At 41.1% G+C, this 13438-nt stretch overlaps 1 protein-coding gene across 10 annotated transcripts in view; it reads right to left on the reverse strand.

Annotated features, from left to right (window-relative positions):
- Nucleotides 1-101: 101 nt before the first annotated feature.
- The window catches only part of LOC126379371 (nuclear factor erythroid 2-related factor 2-like), a 128143-nt gene continuing 114806 nt past the window's right edge, over nucleotides 102-13438 (reverse strand). For 7 of the 10 annotated variants that reach the window (XM_050028094.1, XM_050028095.1, XM_050028097.1 and 4 more), the window contains exons 13-22: nucleotides 12930-13041; nucleotides 12340-12439; nucleotides 11698-11809; nucleotides 10651-10736; nucleotides 7970-8093; nucleotides 7629-7739; nucleotides 6552-6682; nucleotides 5859-6032; nucleotides 4697-4802; nucleotides 102-3806 (exon numbers count right to left, since the gene is read on the reverse strand). In XM_050028094.1, coding sequence (XP_049884051.1) covers nucleotides 3745-3806; nucleotides 4697-4802; nucleotides 5859-6032; nucleotides 6552-6682; nucleotides 7629-7739; nucleotides 7970-8093; nucleotides 10651-10736; nucleotides 11698-11809; nucleotides 12340-12439; nucleotides 12930-13041 — 1118 coding nt within the window. In that variant the 3' untranslated portion in view covers nucleotides 102-3744. The remainder of the gene's footprint in view (nucleotides 3807-4696; nucleotides 4803-5858; nucleotides 6033-6551; nucleotides 6683-7628; nucleotides 7740-7969; nucleotides 8094-10650; nucleotides 10737-11697; nucleotides 11810-12339; nucleotides 12440-12929; nucleotides 13042-13438) is intronic. The other 3 variants (XM_050028103.1, XM_050028102.1, XM_050028101.1) reach the window with 3 other exon arrangements.

Raw genomic sequence — 13438 nt, forward strand, 5'->3', positions numbered from 1 at the left:
TGGAATAAGTCTGTTATGTCTATAAGAGAAATCTTTCTTCCCATATCCGATGGCAAATCTATAATAAGTCACGTCAAAAAAGAACTTCCTATAATTTACCGCCAAAATACATCAGGCTGTAATGAAAAGTCCATTTTTAATTTTACAATTATTTTATACGCCACTGACGACCAATGAACGCAAAATTATAGACTTTGTTTCTTCAATAAGCCTTCTAATGTTTTCTAGGGTCTGTTTAATGAACTTTACAATTGTAAAATTGAGGTTGGTACAGTCATGAGCAATATAATGTGCCCACTTTAGGACTCTGTCGCACTAACATATTTGACATTTAGTGAGACTTACAGTTCAATTTGTCAAAAAAGTTAATGAGACATGGTACCAAAGTGTATACATATTAATGCTAAATAATTTCATTGTGGGCTGGCAGAGGAAGACCAAGAAGGACGTACATTGACCAAATTGGAGATGACCTTAGAAAAGGTTAAGTACCATCTACTCTGAAACGGCGTGCGTGTATGAAACGATTGGCGAATGTGGAGGAAGCAAGAGAAGTGTGTCAGGATCGAAGCAAATGGAATTCCATAGTCTCTGCTTACCCCGGTGGGAAATATGCGTGAGTTTATGTATGTATTAAGTTTGATTCTAATTTATCCAGGGTGCGCTTACCTAATCTGAAGATTTGACGGGTCCGGATTTTTACTGAAACGACTGCCTGTCTGACCTTCCAGCCCGCGAAGGGAAAACCAGCCCAATACAGGGTTAGGCTCAGCCAGCGTTCTTACTATTAAAGAGTTTTTACAATTGTTTATTAAACAGGCCCCAGGGCTCGTCAGGGGAGCGCGCCCACAGCCATTTAAAGCAAATAACTACGGTCTTATCATAAAATTAAACACTCCTCTTAGCATTTGACGATATTATATTTTAATCAAAAAAAAAATAAATATTAGAATCAAAATTGTACACCTAGACTAGTATGCTGCAGTGGATGTATGTAATATTGTGTAAGACCTTCTTGACCTGTAGCAATGCAATAAATACATTTGAATTTGAATCTTTACTGAAAAGGGGCTTTAGGGTTGAACCACATTTGGCAACTCGCTAGAGCACGCTATCGTCTCGTCGTTTCTGCCGCGTGCGGTCGCTCTGTCTCGCTCTAGAAAATGACTGTTATAAGTAACAAAAAAGGATGGATGCATAGAAAAGTGCCATGAGGTGTTGACAAAACACCCTTGTCGGTCTAATAACAAGAGAAGTTCCATCGAATTATTTGACAGTGAGGGTATTAATCTGACGTAAATAGTAGTACCATTTGTCCCCACTAGATGGCGCTAATTGACCATCAGTGTTGCCAACTTAGAAAAAGTATATGAAAGTTAGTCGACCTTTCAATTTTACATTAAAATGAGGCGAAGAGAAATATATAATTAATCTTATAAGATGATTTTAAATACACACAAATTACTGTCAATTTTATGATAAGACCGTAATAATAAGTTAGTAATGCATACCCATCGCCTAAAAATCTTAGTTATTTTATTTTCGTTTGGCGCCAATAAAATGTATATTTCTTTAAATAATTTTTAATACTAAACGGGGCTGCAAAGTTTCTAATTACTTACAAGTTGTGGCCCTGCTTACCCCGCAGAGGCATACGGTCGTTGTGTCTGTTAAATATTGATCATGTACAAATGGCGTTAGAAGTGTCAATTTATATTGAGCCACTAGTTTCCAATTTTCAAAAAAAATCTACGAAAAAAAGTAATTAAAAAAGTATGCACCACAGATAGAATAGAATATTACAACATCCTTTTTACTCCGTTTATTTTTTTTTAATGTGCGATTTCAAAATGCCTATTTAGTGCGATCAGAAAAAAATGGGTTAAAAGGGGTTATAAAGAAAAAAAAGCGTTTCCTCGCCGCAAAATGGCGGCAATTTTTATTTTTTCTGATCATACTTTACATTTACTTATATATGACAATGATATCTTAAACTTACAGATCACGTAGCCAAATTAAAAAAAGACCAACAAAAAATATGGTCTTTTTCTACCCTATTTCTTTTATTCTATACATAAATCTGTCGTTTTTTGTACTTGTATCCAAAATTGAGAAAATCCAACCAAAATTTGATCGTGCCCAGGTAAAAAGAATTCAAAATTCCACGTAATAATATTAAAGTTTAAAGTAACAATATTTTTAACCTATTTATTAATATATATAAATAAACAACCTATAGAGAACAAAGAAAAATATATTACAAAAAAAGTTTTTTTTTTTAAATTGATTAAAAATTACTTATTGCAACGAGACAGATGTCACGGACACCTTTTTATTTTTTTTCCATATTTTCTTTTTTTTATGTTATACTATGGTATCATAATACTCAGTCATTTGTTGGTTTATATTTTTTTCTGTTAGTTGTGTTAGGTAAACTGTACGAAAGCTTGCAACCAATATGGTTTTTTTTATATTAGAGATACTCCTAGCATCAAAATTAAATGGAAAAGAGAAGGCAAGAGGCGGTCGGATTACTATTTTTTTTATTTGTCTCATTTCCAACAAATATGGCGCCCTAATTTTGGTATCATTATTAATGACATTTCATAGGGCGGGAAAACTATAAATGACACATTCATTTAAATGGAGCTTTTTTTTTGTTTACACATACGTAAGACCGCGCCTATTTCCCGTTGGGGTAGGCAGACTACGGAATTCCATCCAGGTTTCTGGGATTCTCGGGTTTTTTTGTTTGTAAGCATAAAAAAATAATAATCCAACAATATTTTGCCTCACCGTCTTTTCTCATCAAATTGATCATCTAACTAAAAAAGTAAGTTTCTGTTACATGGAAAAATATTTTAAAAACAACATTAAATATGTACTGGCAATCATTCTTAATTAATCTAAAGAAAAATATATAAATTCGCGCCATTTTCTTATTAAGATATTTTTTTCTAAATTTTTTTGTTTTTTCCATTTTACGATAAACTAAGGTTCCAGACCATACAGCCAATTATTAAAAAATCCATAAAAGCGGTTTTTTTCATATATTTTTCTTCAGACCAATAAACGTCTACATTCGACTAACGCAAAAATGGAATATTTTTTTTCTATCACATTTTTTTACATATCGAGATGATATTTTTATGATGTTGGTACACCACAGAAAGAAATACTTTAAAAAGAAAAAAAAAATAGCAATTTATTTTAATATTTTGTCACATATCACTGGTTGTACGTCGCCCTGTTTGAATTAGGGGTGTGTGCAAAAATATGTAACAAAAAATAAAATTTAATTCTGCAATGAAGAGTAAATAACAGATTTTACATTAATATCTAAAACATTAAATCTATTGTACTTTTCGACAAACTAAAACAGAACGCGCGCCATATTGAAATCATTTCATAATTTATAAATTGGCAACACTAGGGTTAGTAGGCCAATCACAGAGTGATTTATCAATGCTGCCATATTTTAGAAAAAAAATCTTATATGGCTAACGTTATAAAAAGGTGCACTGGTGGTTTTTAAGCCAAGTTCTAGCATTCGCATGCCCAAATATAAAATGCTATTTATAACGAGAGTTACAAGTAAGGCGCACGATAGAGGATCAACCAAGTTCGTTACTAAAAAAATATTCAAACTTATTGTTTGTATTCACGATGAGGATGGTGCACGGTGGTGGTGACCAAGCTCTCTGTAGTGGTGTACTACCATCTCGAGTAGGTCGGAAGTGAAGGTCACTGCTCGAAGTTTTTCGCCTTCCGGTCCATCTCGTCATCGGAAGTACGGTTCATGTGATCTGGTGATAAAAAAATAAGTTCTTTAGGTTTAATTTGGTTAAGTTAATTAAGTTTTTGACGAAGCCTGTGGTGGATGTCAAATCTTTTTGTTACTTTTTCTTTCCTACAAAACAAAAGTTTATTCATAATTATCATATATTGTTCTTCTCTCGTGTGAGCTGTGAGATCGATGATCGACCTCATCATCCCTGGAGTCAGGGTTACTTACTATATAGTAGCCAGGACCGACTGTTTAACGTACCCTCCGAAGCACGGATCATTTTACTTTCGAACGTAATCAGGCTGCATGTCCCAACCAAAATAGGGATCACAAAGTGATTTTTGTGATATGTCCCCACCGGGATTCAACTCTGGGACCCTAGGACAGTGAGCCCAACGCTCAACGACTGGACCACGGTGGCCGTATAAGTGATGACAAGTGTAGTTTATTTGATTTGTGGTTTCTGGCTCTGTTGATAGATCTTCAGTTTTGGAGGTCTAAAGAGGCCACATTGGAGCAATTCATGTAAAAATCAATATTCCTATTTGACGTTTGTTGTCATTGCACACTTATTTTTATGTGCGCAAATGTCAAAGTGCTATAAAAATAATGTGAAAGCACTCTTTTATATATTTCAGTTGTTAAAATCAATCAAGGATGTACTGTACAATAACACTTTATGAGAAATTCTTCTATTCTATTTGTAGAATGAACAAGCAGCTACCCTTTTAAAACTCTGTGAAAGCAGTATTGCTTTTTAGATTAATTGCTTCAATGTGGCTATTTAACTACTCTGTTGGTAGGTATTGCGGGTGTAAGTTGAATAACTTGATTCATGTGTTTTGTCTGATTGTTGAATTTTTAGTTCTGTGCAATAAAGTATATTTGATTTGATTTGATTATGCTTACCGGGGTGTTGCGGCATCTTGGGCACGAGCACGACGTTACCGTCGGCTGCTTGCTGCAGCGAGTACTGCGACGAAGACAGCTGCCGGCCCTCAGGGTCGCGCAGGTTCTGTGGGTGACCAACATTATTGATAATTTGTAAGGTAAGCTCGTAAGCCTAATAATGTTAGTATATAACACAGGGCTTAAAATGTGATGCGTGTATGTTGGCGTGTGTGTGTGTGTGATGTGTGACGTGTGTGTGATGTGTGACGTGTGTGTGATGTGTGACGTGTGTGTGATGTGTGTTTATTTATTTATTTGGAGAACAAACAGATATAGACTTAAAAGCTAGATACAATTATTTGCGTTGTAATGTTTAGAGTATGAAGCCTACATCCTTAAAATTCTCACTGAGACACTTATAATCGAATACAACAACTGCTCCTCAATTTACGGACGGACCACTTGGTGACAGGCCATTAGCCTATCGCTCAAGCACCCAATAAAAGAAAAAATTAAAAAAGTAAAAGTAAAGTAATAGAATATAAACTAAAATTTTGTTGATGTGTGTGTGTGTGTGTGTGTGTGTGTGTGTGCGCGCGCGCATATGTGTGCATTGGTGCGGCTGTCAAATAAATGTAAATGTGAGAACCTGCTGTGCTCTCCGTGTATCAGGCCAAGCACCATTTCAGGCAACCCTACAATACGCCACGTCTAAAAAAGGTGATTAAATCATACTTTTTTTAGATGTGATTCCATGAAAACACTTCAGAGTAACTCATCACCAGCCCATTAACGTCCCCACTGCTGGGGCACGGGCCTTCCCTATGGATGGATAGGGAGATCGGGCCTTAAACAACCACGCGGGCCCAGTGCGGATTGGTGGTTATTAACGACGAAGTTTTCATCTCGAGCTTCTCCGTGCTTCGGAAGGCACGTTAAGCCGTTGGTCCCGGCTGCGTCAGAGTAAAATAATAAAAAATATTAACATAAAAATATAAAATCTTTACTGTAATGTGACGTTTATTTTTTATTTACCATAGTACTTACTTAATTTAATTTTTCTGCTGATCTTTACTTTTTTTGATGAGAAGTGTATTTCAACATAAAGCTGTTATACTAAAGTGAATATTTTTTATTTATTTTTAAGTATATTTTATAAAACAATAAAATCGCATCTCACCTGGAAAACGTGTCGGTACAACGCAGCGAACCTTTCCTTAACCCGTTGGCGCTCGGCCTGCAGCGAGTGGTGGTCGCGCGCCGTGCGAGCCTTGCGGTCCCGCATGGCGCGCACCTCGTCCGCGAGCGACGTGATCTGGTCCAGCTTGCGCTTGCGGCAGTTCTGCGCTGCTACCTACAAAAGTACAATAAAGTCAATAATAATAATTGGGAATGTCCTTAGAAAAGGTTTGGTACGAACTGCTCTGAACCGTCGTGCGTCTGTAAAACTGCTGAAGTATGTCAGGATCGAAGGTAATAGAATTCCATAGTATCTACTTACTCCACTGGGAAATATGCGTGAAGTGGCTGTAGAAGTTTCAGTCTGATAGGCTTATGAATGTAACAAATCCAATTGACAACACAAGTTCCAAGAGACTGACCAGCTAGTTGACAATTTCATCAGCTAAATCGCAATCGTATCTCGCAGCTCTAAAACAGGGTGTTAGTGACATTGTAACGAATACTGACGGGGATGACCGACGGGAAATTCCACTTGATATCAACTCGGAATCATGGTCTGAATCATCCCTCAAAGTTTTCGTTACGATGTCACTAACACCTTGTATATTTTGCAAATCACTCGTTGACCGCGTGTGGAAGGTGTAGAAAGTGTGTGGGTTGTGTGTGAAACCTACACGAGAGCAGACTGTACCTTATTCTTGCCACGCCGCCGGATATCCCTGATGAGGGACAGCTGCGCCTCGCTGAGGTCGTGCTTGGAGAGCCGTTCGTTGAACTCGTCCATCGGCAGGTTAATGATGTCGTGGACCTCCATCGGGATACCTGCGGCAAAGGGTCACATGTTACTATGTGTATGAAGTTCTAGCTTTTTCTCCACGTGGCCGCTAGCACTGAATTCGACTTTAGGTGTTTGAATTCATGTTTGGATCATGGTAATTAATATCAAGTGGTTTCTAGTAGGATTAAAGTGCGCAACGTGATAAAATTATATGTGTTTTTTTTTTAAATTAAGATAGATTTGCTCTTGGCTTTGTTCTTCCACGAGGAGAAGAAGAGATCGACGTTGGACCGAGCTTACCCAGAAAATGCCTATTCACCCGTGATTTAAAGGACCCCAGGTCATAAGATACAGGAAACACCGACGCCGGCAGCCCATTCCATTCCTTGGCTGTGCGCATTATTTATTTATTTATTTTATTTACATTTTATTATGAAAGATTAAGCGAAGCGCTTAGTGCGGATTAGTGGTATATCAACCAAGGTAGGTTTTGTCGATTGGTGCTAAAATGTCAAAATACGAACAAAATCACGTGTCACGCATGTTAGGGGAAAAACCCCTGCAGGATTAGTGCCTTTTTAATGGTAATAGGTTTTTTTATTTTTTGACGTGACTTATTGTAGATTTGCCGCAGATGGCATTAACTACTTGGCCGGACACATGGGGAGCGCTGAAGGCTCTCACCCGGTAATATGCTCGCCTCCTATTAAAGGAGATTTAAACGTAGCTAAACTTATGGCAACAATTATCGATATAATGTACACTAGCTTTTGCTTTCGCGACTTCGTCCGCGTGGAAGGATTTTTCCCGCTTATTCCCGTTCCCGTGGGAATTTCGGGAATTCCTTTCTTAGTGCACCTCTACGGTACCTAAGCTACGTCCCTTTCAAATTTCAAGTGCCTACGTTTAGCCGTTTAGGCTATGCGTTGAAATGTCAGTCAGTCAGTTTCTCCTTTTATATATTTAGAAGAGATAAAGTAAGCGACTTACCACGTGCGGACTTACCGAGAGCCTTGGCGCGCTTCTCGTCGCGCGTGAGGTGTCCGGAGCTGGTGGCCGACGAGCCGCCGTCAGACATGCTGCCGTCTGTCAGCCGCCGCACTGCGAACAATATATTTAAACTTATATATTTTAAATTGACATTCTTCTTCTTCTAACGTGTGGGTTGTGAGGTGGATTACCAAGCCCATCATCCCCGGGATTTGTCGAATGATGTATCTCCGGCTGTGCCCAGCAGTGGGACGTATATAGGCTGTTTATGTTATGTTAGATGAATTGCTTCAATTTGGCCAGCCTTGAGGGTGGTCAGTATAGATATGTAAAGTACGTACCTCTCTTGTCCCGGGCGGCGGCGGGCCGCGGGTCGGGCTGCAGCGGCGCGCTGTACGTGTGGTTGTGCCGCACGCGCTCCGGGGCCGCGTACGAGAACCGTGCCGCCGGGGACGGGACACCGCTCTGCGAGGAACATTATCATCATCATTAACTCCCTAACATTATCCCGTTTTTCCCGGGGTCCGTTTACCTAACCGGAATCTCTATCTTGACAGATAAGATTCTATCGTGTAGACAAACATTTCACTGGATCTTGGCTCTTCACTCTACTGTGCAAAAATTTATAGAAATGATTAAATATAATAATAACATCTGTGCTGTTGTTTTTTTATTTTTTTATTATATTATACAGGGTGCTAGTGACACCGTACCGAATACTGAGGGGGATGATTCAGCTCATGATTCTGAGTTGATATTAAGTGGAATTTTCCGTCGCAAAGAATTATTTAAAGAAAAAAAAGTATTTAAAAAAATATAAAAAATTATGAATTTTGGGACAGGAAATTCCACTTGATATTAACTCAGAATCGTGAGCTGACTCATCCCTTCAGTGTTGGGTACGGTGTCACTAACACCCTGTAGGTATAACTATTGCTTTCACTACGCACAAAATTTTGCGTACGTTTTGCATAAAAAAAATATTTATATTTCAAAATTGGCTTACTTCGTCAGCGCTTTTTGAACGTCAAAAATTTAATTACATATTATGTAACTAGCTGTAAAACTACTACCACATCGGAATCTGTAACGCTGAGGGAAAGACGTGGCCAGAAAACCTCCCAGCACAGGGCCCTAGTCCTACTGTTTCACGTTTTCCTTTTTTTTTAAATCTAGTTTGTATTACATTGTAGCGGACCCAACTAGTTGGCCACCTAGTTCCGCTCACATGCAACAGATGGCGCCACGTTCTTCAAGCGGTCGTGAAACACGGTATCGAAGTTTTCACGGCAAGACGCATATATACAACTTCCAACACAACACTGTTGGATCGTCGATCCCTAGTCACACTACCAACTTGTGGCTAGCGGGGTACTATGCTCAGTTCGGTACCCCGAAAACATCCTTTGGCGGCAGCACACCCTCGCCGCCAAACTGGTGACCCTCGACAGAACACTTCCTGCCTACACCTTCTGGGAGTCGGAGTCAACTGCGTCTCACCTGCATCATCCGCCACCAGCATCAATCACCCCGCATCAACCCTCAACAGGCGTTCATCATCAGCCTTCAGTCGGAGCATCGCACGTCCACCTGCCAGCCGCCTACGACGCTGCCTGGACATCTGACACTCCACACCAGGACTTGGGAGCATCTACAGTTCCATGACCAGCTGCCCAAGCTGCCTGGACCTGGCACTCCACACGCAACAGCGACACAACACATGAGGTCCACTGCCACACCACGCTGACGAGCACGCGCTCCACGTGGCAGGCCGCCTTCTCGCCTCTCGCCAGTCGCCGGCTCCACAATCCCGACTCACCGCGGATAGGAGCAGCTCCCCATCCCGACTCACCGTGGATAGGAGCACAACCCACGCCGTACACACCTCTTCCCGACTCACTGGGATTACAGGCAACACGGCATTCCTGAAGAGCACTGAAGCACTTGAATCGACCTCCGGTCTGAGGGGGGGAGTGATGTAGCGGACCCAACTAGTTGGCCACCTAGTTCCGCTCACATGCAACAGATGGCGCCACGTTCTTCAAGCGGTCGTGAAACGCGGTATCGAAGTTTTCACGGCAAGACGCATATATACAACTTCCAACACAACACTGTTGGATCGTCGATCCCTAGTCACACTACCAACTTGTGGCTAGCGGGGTACTATGCTCAGTTCGGTACCCCGAAAACATCCTTTGGCGGCAGCACACCCTCGCCGCCAAAACATAATTTATAAACTTAAATACAATGGTATTCTAATTGCATTCGGTGGAAGGAAACTGAAAAATAAAGAGTTAAAATAGATTTGGCATAGACTATAGCCTCCCTTCCTCTTATATCGGAGCGCGGAGTGTACCTTCTATACGTAGTGTTATTGTTTAGTCTATGATTTGAGGAAATAAAATTAAAGTAAATAAATAGGTCTCTCAAACAGCCTCCGCGGTCTAGTGGTTAGAGCGTTAGGCTCACGATCTGGAGGTCCGGGTTCGATTCCCGATGGGGACATTGTCGAAATCACTTTGTGAGACTGTCCTTTGTTTGGTAAGGACTTTTCGGGCTTGAATCACCTGATTGTCCAAAAAAGTAAGATGATTCCGCGCTTCGGAGGGCGCGTAAAGCCGTTGGTCCCGGCTATTAGCCGTAAAAAAAAACACCTCCACCAACCCGCATTGGAGCAGCGTGGTGGAGTATGCTCCATACCCCCTCCGGTTGATTGAGGGGAGGCCTGTGCCCAGCAGTGGGACGTATATAGGGTGTTTATGTAAATGGACACATAGCGAGGAGAACCGATGGCCGATGGGCCAGAAAGGTTCTAGAATGGCGACCACGTGTCGGACGACGCTCAGTGGGTAGGCCCGCTACAAGGTGGACCGACGATCTGGTGAAGGTCGCGGGAAGCCGCTGGATGCGGGCAGCGCAGGACCGATCGTCGTGGAGATCCTTGGGGGAGGCCTATGCCCAGCAGTGGGCGTCGTACGGCTGATGACGATGATGTAAATAAGTAGATAAAATATATATTAACCTGTAATAAAGCATGGCTGGAGTGCGGCGCGTTGAGGTCCAGCGCCGGGACGGGCACCGGCGGCGCCAGCCCGCGGGCGAACTCCGCTGGAAATTAACATTCACATATATAACATAAGCTCACGAGTATATCGCAATGAGGGACTTAAAAATAATATACATGGCGCTGTTCAGATTTAACGTGATAATTACCTTATTTCTCATTCCTCGAGTACTTACATAACTATTCCAAAATACAATATAATGGCAGAAACATATAAAAATAATTGTTGTTTGATATTTGGATTACATTATGTATAGAATTATGTTGCTACCTATATTGCTTCTCTTTATTTTGATCAGAACAATAATGGGTGGAAGTTGTAATTGTGGCCGAGTGTAATAAAAAGGGTCGTCATTTATACCCAAAAAGGATAAAAGATGCATAATGTAGAATAGAAATAGTTTATTAAAAAAGGGTGCCACACACAATAAAAAAGATCACAACATCATATCAAATTTCCACTAAAACAATTACAAAAAAGCAAGACAGATGTTTTTTATTTTTTTAAATAACGTCTAGGGCCCTGTGCCGAGGTTTTTCTTGCAGCTTCTTTTCCCCGGCTATACAGGTTGTGAGAAGCTGCAGTAGTTTTAGGCGGATGAGACGTTCGTTATGTAAAATTGACGATTCAAAGTGTAACTATGTTACCTACTGAATAAAGATATTTTTGAATTTGAATTTGTCAAAATGATCATAAGGTGGTGGTGGACGTCTTGAGATATGTCACTAACACCCTGTATAAAAATGATTGTTAGATAGATAGATAGATAGATCGTTGCTGGTCGTTGTTGGTCGTTGGGGATGTTGCTTGATATTTGGACCAGATTATGTATAGAATTATGTTGCTACCTATATTGCTTGTCTTTATTTTGATCAGAATAATAACCATGTTATCCATGAAATTAGAAGGACGGAAGGAAATTTGGAAGGAGGATTTTTTACAGCACCATGTAGGTATATTATACGTATTTTTAGGGAATGTAGCCTGGTTCGCGTTGTACTTACGGTTATGCATGTGCACGTTATCTGGTCGGTACGCGTGGTCGGGCCACTCGTTCTTGACGACCCCCGGCGCACGCGGCGGCACCAGCGGCTCCAAAGTGGGCTGCTGTTGTTCCTGGACATCAATAATAATATTCGATCACATACATAAATTAGGTAGACCCGCTACAAGGAGGACCGACGATCTGGTGAAGGTCGCGGGAAGCCCCTGGATGCGGGCAGCGCAGGACCGATTGTCGTGGAGATCTTTAGGGGAGGCCTATGCCCAGCAGTGGGCGTCGTACGGCTGTTAATGATGACATATATAAACCGGCACAAATGGAATCTTTTCCTAACGTGTGGGTTGTGAGGTATCCACCCCATCTACCCTGGTGTCAGGGTTACTATTGAGCCGCCAAAGGCCTGACATGGCTCATGTAATGACGACTTACTTACATCGGCAAGTAATAACCGGGACCAATGGCTTAACGTGCCTTCCGACGCACGGATCATATTACTTTAGAATTGAAAATAATTTAAAAAAATAAAAAAGGTCACATAAGCCTTCAACAAATTTATCCATGATAATTACGTTGAATAAATGATTCTGAATTATAATGTCTCCACCGAGATTCGACCTCGAGACACTTATTGTATGTGACTTACCTGGAAGCATCGTTTCCCGAACATATGGTGTTTCTTCTGTGGCTGATGCGGAGCCGCGCGCTCGCGTCCGTACGCCGAGTCATACGGACGGAATTTTGAGCTGTAAACACAAAAAATATGCATGTCAGTGACATCGTAACGAAAACTTCGAGACCTCTTCACATATGTGTTCATTTTTTTTCCTAGTTGTGTGTCCAATAAGGTGTTACAGGATGTTAGTGACATCGTAACGAATACTGAGGGGGATGATTCAGACCATGATTCTGAGTTGATGTATGGAGTGTAAGTGACATCGTAACGAATACTGAGAGGGATGATTCAGCTGATTATTTTGAGTTAATATCAAGTGGAATTTTGCATCGCGAAAGTATAGAATTGAAAATAATTTAAGAAAACTAAAAAAAAACACATTAATTTTGCGACGGAAAAATCCACTTGATATTAACTCAAGAATCATGGTCTGAAGCATCCCCGTCGGTATTCGTTACGATGTCACTAACACCCTGTATAATCAGGCTGCGACATATCCGCAACAGTAAGTGCCTGATTGTGGGAGAGTGTAGGTGTGGGTGTTGAAGGGCGGTTGTTACCTGTGGAACTCTTGCGCAGAGTCACTGCCATCGCACCACTCGCCATCGCTGAGCGAGGGCACGCGCTCCGAGCCCATCGACGACACCGCGCTGTCTGACGCCGAGTCTCGCTCTGCAACCGATACATCACCCTAGCATTATCCCGTTTTTCCCAGGGTCCGCTTACCTAACCTGAAGATTTGACAGGTCCGGTTTTTTACAGAAGCGACCGCCTGTCTGACCTTCCAACCCGCGAAGGGAAAACCAGCCCAATACAGCTCAGATCACATGCATACGTCACCCGTCACTCTCTCACAGTACTGCACAGAAAGAGACAGACGATCTCTGTCGCGGCGAGAAAGGGTCGCGTGCTTACGGTGCTAAGCTAACTAATAATTTTAAGTTAATGACAAGAGCTTTTTTAAAAAAAAACATTCGACAATTTTGTTACTGCAACATCGCTTTTAAATTTTAAATTCTGACTTGCCACTTTTAATTTTATTAATTTACATTAACGATAATTCGATTTT

This window comes from Pectinophora gossypiella, chromosome 29 (genome assembly GCF_024362695.1).
Source record: "Pectinophora gossypiella chromosome 29, ilPecGoss1.1, whole genome shotgun sequence".
NCBI classification, from domain to species: Eukaryota; Metazoa; Arthropoda; class Insecta; order Lepidoptera; family Gelechiidae; genus Pectinophora; species Pectinophora gossypiella.